Genomic DNA, 13,865 nt, shown 5'->3' with positions numbered 1-13,865 from the left:
TTACTAACTGTGGTGCCCTCTTCTCTGTTTTGCAGCCGTGCTCATTCTCCTGCCTTGGGAGTGTACTCTTTTTCAGGGGTGCAGAGGTTCAGCCTTTCAAGCCACAGTCAGTCTCCAAAGAGACACAGCTTTTCTCATTCTCCAAGTAGTAATTCTAATGGCTCCTTTCTTGCACCAGAAACAGAGCCCATTGTTCCGGAACTTTGTATCGACCACTTATGGACAGAAACAGTTCCTCGCCTGAGGTTTGGAGTATATATTTTCATATTGAAAGAAAAATGATGCTAAAAGTTTTAGAAAACACTTGATATTCTGTGTAAAGCTTCTGGCTTATAAGCAGTTACAAATACTTACAAAAATGCATAGAAATATATATTAAAGGCTACCTAAGTTTCAGTAGAGAATATTAGTGATATTAATATGATCATGAAAATATACTTTTGTCATTTCCTATTTCTTCCTTAACTTTTAGTAGTAATCTCTCCCATTTGAAATGTTTGCTGATTTAGGGCAAAACAGTTAATTTGTGTAGTTTAGGCAACTTGGGGTTTTATAGCATTTTTCTTAAGTTTTGTCTTTGTTAGTTGAGTATCAGCTGTTCTTCTGTGAAACACCACTTAGACCTCCGTTCTACATGACCTTCCTCCCTTTATGTTCTCTTTAATCATCATTCAGTCAGTGCCAGTGCGTGTGTTAGTGGCTGTGGTTTATCAGCAAACAGGTCACTGTTGCTGTCCTCAAAAAGAGACAGCTGGAGGGTGGTGGCACTGCAGATCTTCAGACAGGGCTTTGAAAAGACAGCTGGGTGTTTTCTGGGTGGGTAAGTGGACAGGACACAGTAGTTAGCGGGGATCAGGAGAAAAGTTAGGAAGTGTGAATGTGTGGTATGTTCCAGGAGTTAAGAATACTGTCAGTTTGTTTATGTAGGAGAAGGGGAAGGGGCTGAGAAAGAGGAGGTGGAGAGAGAGAGCCGTTTGGGCTGTTCTGTCTCGTGAAAACTGTAAGGAGGTGCTTTATGTGCGGGTCATAAATACAGGGGGAAGAGCAGTCACTTAACAGTGGTGACTGAGGCAAGATAGGTGGATTGGAATTTATGGAGTGTGTAGAGGTTGGGTTCCTGCGGTTCCTGGAGGGCCTGTGGATGAACAGGGGTTTTAGTAACCCTCTGGGATCAAAGATAGTAATCAAAGGTACATGTGGTGTCTAGGCCTTTTCTTTAGGAGAGGGTTTAACATTCATTAGATTGCCAGTCTGTGATCTCTGAATAGTTACAGCCAGGCTGTGTAGAATCAAAAAGGGCTAGGGACTAAAGTCCTGGGACCTTAACGTTTGGAGATGAGGTTGGTGAAAAGAGAGAAAGTTGCTGCAGATAAGACAGAGCAAGGGAGGTCAGGCGGGGGAAGCAGCAGGACAAGTCATGGAACATGAAAAAGGAGACTTTTGAGATGAAGGTGTCATTTTCGTCACCAGTAAAGTGTGGCAGTGAGAGGTGGGCTCAGAGAGGCAGTCCCTGCTGGCAGTGAGTTCCCTGGTGACCTTGTCCAGAGCACCTTGGGTGGGGTAGGGTGTAGTGGAATGGGGTGGAAAAAGTCAGTGGGGACTGAAGGGGTGAACATGGATACACAGACTGTCCACGGAGTCCTTTGAATGGGAATGAGGATCCAAAACTAGCTAGAGGGCATCTCAGGGTCCGGGGAGAGTTTCGTTTTTCCTGAACTATGTTAGAGAAATCATCTTCCTCTTTGCCCCTAAATACCTCTGTGTTTCTCTAGAAAGAAAGGACACTTTTTAACTTAACCGTTCTACCGTTTTTACAGTTAGCTAAGGGACCAGTAAGTCCCTCATATAATCTGATGTTTTAGTACATCTTTGTATTTAAAGACTCATTTTAACATGAGAGAGTAGGCTACAAAGATTACACACCCAGAGCAGGAGAGCATTGAAAATACGGGGAAGAGGAAGTGATTGATGGAACAAGAAACCAGACGGGAGCTCAGGAGGAGAGACTGGCCCTGGGGAGAAAGAAGGTGATGACTGTCAGATAGGCTGCACTGGGGCTCCAGTGAGATGGAGACCACTCCCATGCTCTTAAAGAGGCCAGTAGGTCAGTGATAACTTGGAGGAAAGTGAAGATGTGAGTACAGGGTTGAAGTAGGCTCTATTTTTGTTCCTTATGTATAACATAAAAATTCCCTGTATTTAAAAATCATTTGTCTTGGGACTTCCCTGGTGATCCAGTGGTTAAGACTGCATGCTGCCAATGTGGGGTGGGGGTTGGGGTCAAGGTTCAATCCCTAGTCAGGGAACTAAGATCCTATGTGCTACATTGTATGGCCCCAAATTTTAAAAAATAAGTAGATGGAAAGAAGATACTGTCACTAAAAGAAAAAAAAAAGTCATTTCTCCTTAAATACCTCATTGTTAAGTTGGATATATTGCAGATGCTTAATTTACAGTTTCAGCCCTCTGCACCACTCTGCAAAGAAACTTGAGAATAGAGAATTTTGGGGTATGGTTTAAAAAAAGAGAGGTGAAGTGGAACCTAATCTTAGAGAATAAGGATAGATTGGAGAGGTCATATTATAAAAAGTCTGACACCTTAGACCTTGTAAGAGATAGGAATTCAAGTTTGCATTACTTTGGCAGTAGACAACTAGCATAATGTAGAATTAAAAAGTCTGTAGGTAATGATTACATTTATTGTAATTTTCCCCCAAAAAGCTATGCAGTGGACTCAGAATCAGAGCTGAGAGGAATCTTAGAGATGATGTTCAGTTCTTAGAAGTGCTTTTGTGTCTTCAAGGTTATTGCTTGGCCCAATTAGTATTTCTTGTATTTTCAAAGACTTATTAATATCTGAGGTAGATTTTTAAGCCAGTGCCACCATTTTCTTTATTAATATATCTATTACAGGAAGAAAAATTCACAGGCCTCTAAAGTCTTTATTACATCTGACCTATGTGGGCAGAAGTTCTTGTGCTATTTAGTAGAGTCGGAGCTCCAGTTACGGTAAGTGTGTTTATGTTTCTCGTTTAATCAGTGTAAATAAATCTGTGTTTAGGGCTTAGTCGGTTAGTTGTGTCTGACTCTTGTGACTCTCTGGACTGTTGCCTGCCAGGCTACTCTGTCCATGGAATTCTCCAGTTAAGAATACTGGAGAAATGGAAAAAAAAAAAAAAGAGTACTGGAGTGGGTTGCCATTTCCTTCTCCAGGGGATCTTCCTGACCCAGGGATTGAACCTGTGCTTCTGTCTCTAGGGCTGGTCTTTCTTTTCTTTTTTCTCTTTCTCTTTTTTTTTTTGGTGGGGCATAATAACTTTATTGAACTAATTTATATACCATAAAATTAACATGTTTTAAGTGTATAATTAAGTGATTGTTAGTAAATTTACAATTGTGCAACATCGCCACAATCCAATTTTAAAACGTCCTCTATCGCTTTTTTTTTTTATTAGTTGGAGGCTAATTACTTCACAACATTTCAGTGGGTTTTGTCATACATTGATATGAATCAGCCATGGATTTACACGTATTCCCCATCCCGATCCCCCCTCCCACCTTCCACCCAGTTCCTCTGGGTCTTCCCAGTGCACCAGGCCCGAGCACTTGTCTCATGCATCCCACCTGGGCTGGTGATCTGTTTCACCATAGATAGTATACATGCTGTTCTTTTGAAACATCCCACCCTCACCTTCTCCCACAGAGTTCAAAAGTCTGTTCTGTATTTCTGTGTCTCTTTTTCTGTTTTGCATATAGGGTTATCATTACCATCTTTCTAAATTCCATATATATGTGTTAGTATGCTGTAATGTTCTTTATCTTTCTGGCTTACTTCACTCTGTATAATGGGCTCCAGTTTCATCCATCTCATTAGGACTGATTCAAATGAATTCTTTTTAACGGCTGAGTAATATTCCATGGTGTATATGTACCACAGCTTCCTTATCCATTCATCTGCTGATGGGCATCTAGGTTGCTTCCATGTCCTGGCTATTATAAACAGTGCTGCGATGAACATTGGGGTGCACGTGTCTCTTTCAGATCTGGTTTCCTCAGTGTGTATGCCCAGAAGTGGGATTGCTGGGTCATATGGCAGTTCTATTTCCAGTTTTTTAAGAAATCTCCACACTGTTTTCCATAGCGGCTGTACTAGTTTGCATTCCCACCAACAGTGTAAGAGGGTTCCCTTTTCTCCACACCCTCTCCAGCATTTATTGCTTGTAGACTTTTGGATAGCAGTCATCCTGACTGGCGTGTGATGGTACCTCATTGTGGTTTTGATTTGCATTTCTCTAATAATGAGTGATGTTGAGCATCTTTTCATGTGTTTGTTAGCCATCTGTATGTCTTCTTTGGAGAAATGTCTGTTTAGTTCTTTGGCCCATTTTTTGATTGGGTCATTTATTTTTCTGGAATTGAGCTGCAGGAGTTGCTTGTATATTTTTGAGATTAATCCTTTGTCTGTTTCTTCATTTGCTATTATTTTCTCCCAATCTGAGGGCTGTCTTTTCACCTTACTTATAGTTTCCTTTGTAGTGCAAAAGCTTTTAAGTTTCATTAGGTCCCATTTGTTTAGTTTTGCTTTTATTTCCAATATTCTGGGAGGTTTGTTCATAGAGGATCTTGCTGTGATTTATGTCGGAGAGTGTTTTGCCTATGTTCTCCTCTAGGAGTTTTATAGTTTCTGGTCTTACATTTAGATCTTTAATCCATTTTGAGTTTATTTTTGTGTATGGTGTTAGAAAGTGTTCTAGTTTCATTCTTTTACAAGTGGTTGACCAGTTTTCCCAGCACCACTTGTTAAAGAGGTTGTCTTTTTTCCATTGTATATCCTTGCCTCCTTTGTCAAAGATAAGGTGTCCATAGGTTCGTGGATCCTCTATCACTTTTGAAAGATCTTTTGTGCTTGACTTCAGTCAGTCTGTGTTCCCATTCCCAACCTCAGACCACCAGAATATAGACTTTCTGCCCCTGCAAATTTGCCTTTTCTGGATATTTTATATAAACAGAATCATACAATAGATAGTTTTTTGTGTCTACCACCTTCTTTCATTTGGCGTGTTTTTTAGGACCCACCACGTTGTAACATGTATAAACATTATTCCTCTTACTGTGTAGTATTATATAAATGTACCACATTTTGTTCATTGGTTGATGGACATTTGGTTTGTTTCTACTCTTGACCATTGTGAGTTATAGCACTGTGATCATTGGAGCCAAAGACTTTGTGTGGACATACGTGATTCATGTACATAGATAGGTAGATAACTAGGAGTGGATCAAATGATAAATTCATTGTCAGGTTTTTTTTTTTGTCCTCTGAGGTATTTTATTTATATGTATTATATCCCTGGAAAAAGAATCCAAGGATTTTCCCTCCTGTGTGTTTTCGTCACTTCCTCATGGTCCATGATGCCAGCTGAGGTTGTCAGTACAGTGAAACCAAACTGACGGGATGGGAGCAGGTTATTCTGCCATTTTTCTAGATCTTTGAGTTGCACATCAAATCTGGGGCCGATCACTCCACACTTACTTAGCCTGCCTGTGAGGTTCACAGCAGTTTGCCCAGCCCTGTGATCATCAGTGATTTCGAATTCGCCAATGTAACCATGCATCGTCATCACAGTTAGAAACTTGACGATGACTTTGGCGCATGGCCTCATAAGGACCTGGCGTTTGCCTCTCTTTTCAGCACTGTTGATACTCTTGAGAACTTCAGCCAGGACATTCATGTGGACCTTTCTGGCGGCACGGAAAGATTCTGGAAAGAGGACTCACTGTCAGCTTTTAAAGAAATTGCTAAATTTGTTTTCCAACTAAACTGCACCATTTTACATTCCGCCCAGCAATTTTTGAGTGTTCCAATTTTTCATCCTTGACAACATTTGATATTGTTATTTTCTTTTGATTGTAGCCATTCTGGTGTGTTTGAAGTGGTTTTAATTTGCATTTCCCTGATGACTTATGATGTCAAGCATCTTCTCAAGTGCTTATTAGCCATTTGTTTATCTTCTTAGGTGAAATGTGTATTCATATATTTGCCAATGTATTGACCCTTTAATTTTGAAATTGTTACAGATCATAGGAAGTTGTAATGTAGTACTTGTTTCCCCAAAGGTAACATCTTACGTAACTACAGTGCATTACCAAAGCAAGGAAATTGACGTCAGTACAGTCCACAGACCTTGTTCAAACCATCAGGTTTACATGTACTCATTTGCGTGCGTGTGTGTGATTCAATGAAGTTTTCTCACGTGTAGACGTGTGTAGACACCACAGTTGAAATTCTGAACTTCTTTATCACCTCGAAGATCTCCCTCATGCTAGCTACCCTTTAGAGTCACATACATCACACCCTGGACTTCCCAGGTGGCTCACTGGTAAAGAATCCGCTTGCCACAGGAGATGCAAGAGACAGAGGTTCGATCCCTGGGTCGGAAAGATCCCCTGAAGGAGGAAATCGTAGCTCACTCCAGTATTCTTGGCCTGGAAAATCCCGTGGACAGAGGAGCCTGGCGGGCTACAGTCCATGGGGTCGCAAAGAGTTGGAACGACTGAGCGACTAAGCATGCACGTCGCACCCACCTCCCACTGTCCCCAATCCCTGGCAGCCATTAATCTGTTCTGTCTCTGTACTTTTGTCATTTGAAGATCTTATATAAATAGTAAGTAACTTATATAAATAGTGAGTAACCCAATAGTAAGTAACCTTCTGAAATGGGCATTTAACAGTCAGCCCAATACCCTTGAGTTAAGTATAAGTACAGGTTTGTTGCATGTATCAATACTGTGTTTTTTAATTTGAATGTTTAGATGTGTAAAGTTTCAGGAGAGTAATGATAAAACTCAGCTCATCTTCGGCTCTGTCACCAACATCCAGGCAAAGGATGCGGCGCCAGTGGAGGTAAATGCATTTCTTGAGAGGTTGAAAGTCTTTGTACTTTAATAATTTGCACAATTGGAGAAAAAATTTTTTTGCTTTTTTTTTTTTCCAAGAAGATAGACACTATGCTGGTCCTGGAAAGCAGTGGAAACCTGGTGCTGTATACAGGAGTTGTGCGGGTAAGTAACACACAGCACCCCATGCTGTTAGTAGGACTGCTGCTTTAATTATTATTTTTTAGTGTTAGTTTGATATTAAAATTTGTTACCTCATGACTGTGGAGTTTGGCAGATTTCTGTAAGAGTTGAAAATGAACCCTTTGGTTTACGTTGAACCTAACTTGGAGTACTTCCCTGGTGGTGATAAAGAACCAGCCTGCTAGTGCAGGAGATGCAGGTTTGATCCCCAGGTCGGGAAGATCCCCGGGGAAGGAGATGGCAACCCACTCCAGTATTCTTGCCTGGGAAATCCCATGAACAGAGGATCCTGGTGGGCTTTAGTCCATGAGGTTGCAAAGGAGTTGGACATGACTTAGCGATTAACCAATAGCAACTTAGAGATCTAGGTCTCATTGGTCATTAGATGGATTACATTATGAACACAGTGCAGTTGGGGAAGCTTCAATGAATGTAAATAAATTATTTTTTAATAAAAGGAGAAAAGGTTAACTGAACTTTTATAAAGAATGTAGTTTTAAAATTAATGTATGGTCAGGTTTGTTAACCCTCAAAGTTTTAGGAAAGTTGAATTACGTTAGATGTATACCATGTAGTATGTTGGCTGTCTCTTTTTAAACAGTTGTGAAATTTTTATACAGAACAATGTAAATTTTACACGTGTAAATTATGGAATTTAAATATACACAATTTGAAGAATAATGAAGTGAACATTCCTATACCCAGGTTAGGAAATAGGATGTTGCCCATAGTTTTACAGTCTCCTGGTGGTCTTTCCCCTGTCATCCTCATCCCCCGGAGGTAAACGGCGTCTTTTCTTGTGATAAATCAGTCCCTGGTTTTTTGTTCCTTGTTTTTGGAATTATATCACTAAAGAATAAATTGTTTCTTTGTATCTGAATTTTCATATAAATGAAACATACCATATACTCTTCTCTGACTTGACTATTTTGCTCAATATTACATTATTGAATCTTTTTAGATAAATTTTTGTAGACACAAAGCTGTTGTTGACTCACTGTTACACAGTTTTCTGTTGTATGATTACACCAGAACTTTACCAGCCTCGAGGATTGTTTTATTGTTTCTTCTAATAAACAATGCTTAAGAGGGTTTTTAAAAAACATATATCTCCTAGTCTTTAGAAAATATGCATATTCATTCAACTTAGCCTGTGGTGCCATATTGTTTTCCAAAGTGTAGGTTGTATCAAGGTTGCAAGGTTGTACTCCTTGCCTCCAGCAGTGTATGGGAATTCTCAAAGCTTCTTTAGTGTTAGTGCTAAGTCGCTTCAGTCACGTCCAACTCTTTGTGATTCTATGGACCACATTGCCAGGCTCCTCTGTACATGGGGCTCTCCAGACGAGTATTGGAGTGAGTTGCCATTTCCTTCTCCAGGGAATCTTCCCAACCCAAGGATCGAACCTGCATCTCTTATGTCTCTTGCACTGGCAGGTGAGTTCTTTACCACCAGCTTCCCACCTGGGAAGCCCCCGTCTTCATTACATCATTGCTAATCCAAAGTACTGTTTTTTTCCCCCCAAATCAGTGCCTCATTAGAGCCGGGTGAGAATGGAGGTCCAGCCTCCCACCTGGCCTTTGCTCACAGGCTGTAGTATTTTTCCTCAGTGTTTGTCTGGGGTAGATTGGTTACTGTCTAAAAGTTTTCTAGCTTGTTAAGCTACTCCTTTCCTGATTGGGTCTTTTTTTGGGGGCATCTGCTCCCATGATGAAATTGTGGTGTGCTTCCACCCTACGTCGAGGCCAGTTTGAGAACTAAGTGGTGTTATAGATCAGGGTTTAGTTCTCAGATGTTTGACTTTGTCACTGTCAGTCACACAGAGGCCTGCCCAGGATTTCATACACATGTTCAGAAAGTCCTTTTCTCTATTCCCTTCCTCCCCGCCCCTCCCCTCACTCCCTACTGCCTAGTTATTACAGGTTGGGGATGGAACGGAGCGCTCCACCCGCAGTCTGTGGGAGAAGGGTGGGAAGCGGTAGGCCACCTCATTCTTACCGAGTGAGGGTGAGAGCCAGGCTCCTGCCCCTCGACAGTTGCTGCACACTGTGGGGAGGTGAGGGGCTCATGCGTGGCGTGAGAGCCGGGCTTCGTCTGCAGTCTGCAGTGCAGAGCCTTTGGCGGGGAGGCCATGCTGCCTGGTGACTGCAAGCAGGGAGTCACAGGACAGGCAGAGTGGGGTGACGGGCCCCGCCCCTCGTCCTTGTCTCCATCCGCAGGTCTGGGTGGGGCGGGCACCCGGGGCTGTGGCTTGTTCTGTGTGTTTGACCGAAGTGGGGCACATGTGGCGGATGTGGTGTTCCCTGCCTGGCCACTCTGCCTGACCAAGTTTTGGGAGAAAGAGCAGGGTATTTGTGGCTCTCTCTTGTTCTGTGCCTGAGAGCATTTCTGGGTTGCAGGCCCCTCAAGAGTGCAAGGCCTGGTTACCTAGAGAGGTAGACACACAAAACAGAAAGGTCGGGGTCACGTTTCATTCCTGGTCTCAGGCCCCCAGCCTGTCAGCGTTCCTCACCTTCTGCAGCCCTTTGCTAGTTGTGTCATACGTTCACGTAGATTCTGTTGTGGTGGTGGTAGTTAGTGGGAGTAATAGCATAGAATGTGCTTACTCCATATTTTTATGACCTGGAAGGTGGTTGCTGATTTTTTTTTTTATTTTTAAAAACCTCTACATATTGGTTCTGTCATTTTTACTTTTTAATCCTAAGGATTTTATTTGGACAACTTAGGTAATTTTATCAGTTTTCAGGTAGTATATTCAGATAGTATATTTATGTACATATACATAAGTATGTATATTGTTAAAATTCCACTTTGGTTCTGAATATCCTTTTAGTCTTATCAAGAGTTTTCGGGGATTGGGAGGGAGTCCAAGACTGGGGGACGTTTCTGTACTTATGGCTGATTCACATTGTATGGCAGAAACAACAGTGTAAAGCAGTTAGCCACCAGTTAAAAATAAATTAAAAAAAAAAAGAGTTTTCACACTGCGTGGATGTGAATTTGTGTTTTTTTTCTGAGAACCCTATGGATAGTTAAAACAAAGAGTGATTAGCATAGATTGTTGACTCATTCTTTTAAGGTCAATGAGGAATTTATGTAAAGTTTTTTTGAGGGAGAAGTGTTTGAGAGTTTATGATGGATTGTAAGCTAGAGAGCACCGTTTGGATTAGGTTGGATTTAACTCTTGAGTATCACTTTAGCTTAATTTTTGTTTGGCCCCAAGAAATAAATGACACTTTTTCTTTCTGCCAGGAGACTTAATAAGACTGATGCTTATACTCTCTGAAAGCTTAATGTGCCTGCTGCCTTTACCTCCAATAAGGTGGAAAAGTGTGTGGTATACTTGAATTTTGTTTAATGTCTTGACTGTATTAACATTCCCCCTGTTTCCTGCCTTCAGAAAGTTCTTAGTAATGAAAAGAAGGAATCAGACTAAGAATTTATGTCAAGATGTTTGTAGTTGGATGGTGGAATTTGATACATTATTAAAATTCTGATTCTCCCTGTTTTTTAGTTGTGTGTGGTGAGCATAAACTTTTAAATAGCAAAAGAAATACATGCTTACATGCCTTAATGTTTCATTCAAGAACATGATACATGAAAGATAATATTTTTCCCACATTTTTAAACTCTTTCAGGTGGGTAAGGTTTTTATTCCTGGGCTGCCAGCTCCTTCCCTGACAATGTCCAACGCGATGCCTCGGCCCAGCACCCCGCTTGATGGCGTCACTACTGCTAACCCTCTGAGTAAGCTGCTTGGATCCCTGGACGAGGTGAGAAGGGGAGTAGGTGTTGTCAAAAACTGATAGTGTTTTGGAGAAGTTGGGTCAAATATTAGCTGTTTTCATGGTTAACTTTTTTTCTGTTTTAAAAATGGTAAAATTGGAAGTTTAGCTAATGCTTGTAGAATATGAATATTTTCAAACAAATGATTCTGTAAATGCACGGTGACTTCCCTTGTGATGTGTGAGGTGCTTTTTGAGGATGCCTCAGTGAGGAGAGGGATGCATTCTTTTTCATCTAGGGATCTCACAATTTCCTTGTGTGAACCAGATGTACTGTCTGTTTTAAGGAATCATAATTTAATACTCACTTCGGCAGCAATATACTAAAATTGAAATGATACAGAGAAGATTAGCATGGCCTCTGCTCAAGGATAACACACAAATTTGTGAAATGTCCCATGTTTTTAAAAGATACTAATGAGAACCTGCTGTGTAGCCCAGGGAACTCTATCTAATGCACTGTGCTGACATGGGTGGGAATGAAGTTAAAGGGAGGGGATGTATGTATGGCTGACTGACTTTGGTGTATGGTAGAAACTAACACAGCATTGTAACGCAGCTATACACCAAAAACATTAACTAAAAGATAAGACTAAAAATTATAAATAAGGAAGACTGTGAAGACTTATGAATGGGAAACAGAAAATACTGTAGGAGATTCATGGATCAGAAGAGACGTTCTAAGGGTGGAATGTCTCTGAGAGACGGGTCTGACTTGGTTTGGACCTGGAGGACAAATAGAATATTTGTAGGTGGAAGCGGGTATTTGGGTAAAGAGGATTCCCATGGGCATGGGCGTGGAGGCTGATCAGTGCAGGACATTGCTAACATATAATTGTACCTCCACCTCTTGGCGTGCAAGTTAAGACTCAGCAAGTCTGTGGAATGAATGACTACTTTAAAAAATCCACGTAGTCTCTTGGGTGAGGCAGGGCAAGGGGTGGGATGTTGTAGTGTTATCTGTGTTCTAGATACTGTTCTAAGCATTGTATATGTATTAACTCATTTAGTCCCTTAAAACAGCTTTATTAGGAAAATATTAATCCTTGTTTTACAAATGTGTACATGGAGATACAGGGAGGTTACTTATCTAAAAACATGCAGCTCATAAGTGGTAGAGCTAGGATTTATGCTCTACCTGACATGCTCTTAAAGAAGAAAGGATGAAAAGGTTTTTCATTCTGAATGCAGTCACTAGGACATTGTAGATTTTTGAGGATGGAGTTAAGAATGTTAGAATTTGTGTTTCAGATGGGTTTATCTTGGGATTAAAGATAGACCAAGTGGTATTAGATCCCAAGTGGTGTTAAAGTCTGGGGCCACTTACTTTTGATTCCTTTCTTTCTTGATCTTGGTCCCTCAAGTCCAGGTTATCTCCACAACTCTCCAGTGCCATCAATCAGATGTCTTGTTTTTACCGACTTATTTTAGTAGCTCTTGGCGAGGACCTTGGTCTGCTATAGGGTACTTAGGCATACTTAGAACAGAGTGGTGTAAAATCATTGTGTACAATTGTTAGACCATATGCAAAAAAGACATGTAATTTCTTCATCCTAATTTCTCAAAAATGCTTCACGTGTTGTATTTATGACCCTTTACAGGTTCTGGTGTCCCCAGTTCCAGAACTAAGGGATTCTTCAAAGCTTCATGATTCTCTCTATAATGAGGATTGTACTTTCCAACAGCTTGGAACTTACATTCATTCCATAAGAGACCCTGTCCGTAACAGGGTGACGCTAGTAAGTGTGCACATTTATTTTTAAAAGGTAGGATAGTTTTCCAAGAATTATGGCTGTCATGTAAAGTTTGTCAGAATGCAGTTTTGTCTGAAAAGTGGAAACAAATAATTCATGTGATTTTTTAAAAAATTGCTTGTAATACATCACTTTTTTGCCCTATTTTTCTTTAAAGTAGTTTCATCCAGCTTTTCTAAGGTTTTTATATTATTAAAAAGTGCACTGGAAACAAAGCTTGTTCATTCAGTTGAATTTTAATATAGATATAATTTTTGTTGTTGTTGTTAAAAGTGAGACTTTTGGTGATGGTGACTGTTAGTGTCTATATGAAAATTAGGCACTTTGTTTAAAGATAAGAGTTTTTGTTAATGTTTTACAGACATTTATTGTGTCTGAGATTTCAAAGTATTCAGTTCTGTTTGAAAAAATACTGCTTCTTTTTCGTTTATTGCATTTTTCTTTGATAGGCAAACAGTCTTGGTAAGCATCTGCTATTTTTTAGACATCAGAGATTTAGAATGAACAGATTCTGTTCACTTGCCCTTATTTGTTTCCATATTCTCCCTAGGAACTGAGTAATGGCTCCATGGTGAGGATCACTATTCCTGAAATTGCCACCTCTGAATTAGGTATGGTTGGGGATCAAACCTCACTTTCATGTGTTCTTGGCTTGATTTAAAAGATCTGGAGTGATTACTGATGTACACTAATAGTTGGGGCTTTAAACGTTTTGCTGATTTTGGAGCCACGGGATGGAATTTCCCCCTGTGCTGAGGAGCACTGTGTGCAGCGCCAAGGCTGGGGTCCCTGGGAGTGCGTGCTGGTTCCCCTTCTGTGAGGTTTCTCAGGAGGAGGAAGCCATGCAGGGAGATTACAGTATACGCACACGCCTCTTGCAAGAAAGTCTGAGAAACAAGCCCAAGCAACTAAAATAGTTTTTGGCACATTTGATGGTTTTTAATCCAAAAATAATCTCCCAATTATTAAGAATAATTGAGAAATTAACATAATTGCCTTTGAGGAAAACTTAACATTTTAGCAAAAATCCACTCAGTATTTTGATAAAATCAGAGTCTGCTTGAATTATTATTGAAACGCAATTTGGAAAGTACTAGGTGGAGAATATTTCTGAACATAGAATACTAAAGAAAACCATGGAATTGAAAAGATTTGCCAACAAATGTAAGTTAAGAAAAGAATGCCTGTGTGATATAAGAAAATTCAGGATGTCTATTAGTTTCAAAATCCAACTTCCAATGCAGAGTG

General features: G+C 40.4%; 1 protein-coding gene, 1 non-coding gene and 1 pseudogene across 4 annotated transcripts in view; 2 read left to right on the top strand and 1 right to left on the bottom strand.

Moving 5' to 3' along the window:
• The window catches only part of ANAPC1 (anaphase promoting complex subunit 1), a 99,963-nt gene that overhangs the window by 13,063 nt on the left and 73,035 nt on the right, over positions 1 to 13,865 (top strand). For 2 of the 3 annotated variants that reach the window (XM_061156052.1, XM_061156054.1), the window contains exons 10-16: positions 36 to 245; positions 2,914 to 3,009; positions 6,814 to 6,904; positions 6,997 to 7,062; positions 10,717 to 10,851; positions 12,465 to 12,602; positions 13,168 to 13,228. In XM_061156052.1, coding sequence (XP_061012035.1) covers positions 36 to 245; positions 2,914 to 3,009; positions 6,814 to 6,904; positions 6,997 to 7,062; positions 10,717 to 10,851; positions 12,465 to 12,602; positions 13,168 to 13,228 — 797 coding nt within the window. The remainder of the gene's footprint in view (positions 1 to 35; positions 246 to 2,913; positions 3,010 to 6,813; positions 6,905 to 6,996; positions 7,063 to 10,716; positions 10,852 to 12,464; positions 12,603 to 13,167; positions 13,229 to 13,865) is intronic. The other variant, XM_061156053.1, reaches the window with a different exon arrangement.
• Positions 4,550 to 6,166, bottom strand: LOC133065638 (small ribosomal subunit protein uS8-like; annotated as a pseudogene).
• LOC133065669 (U6 spliceosomal RNA) lies at positions 11,165 to 11,269 on the top strand. The gene has a single exon (XR_009694940.1). It is a non-coding gene; the product is annotated as a U6 spliceosomal RNA (small nuclear RNA).

The sequence above is a fragment of the Dama dama genome, chromosome 11 (genome assembly GCF_033118175.1).
Source record: "Dama dama isolate Ldn47 chromosome 11, ASM3311817v1, whole genome shotgun sequence".
NCBI classification, from domain to species: Eukaryota; Metazoa; Chordata; class Mammalia; order Artiodactyla; family Cervidae; genus Dama; species Dama dama.
Note: the sequence above shows the minus strand (reverse complement) of the source record. Positions and strands in the feature narration are given on the sequence as shown.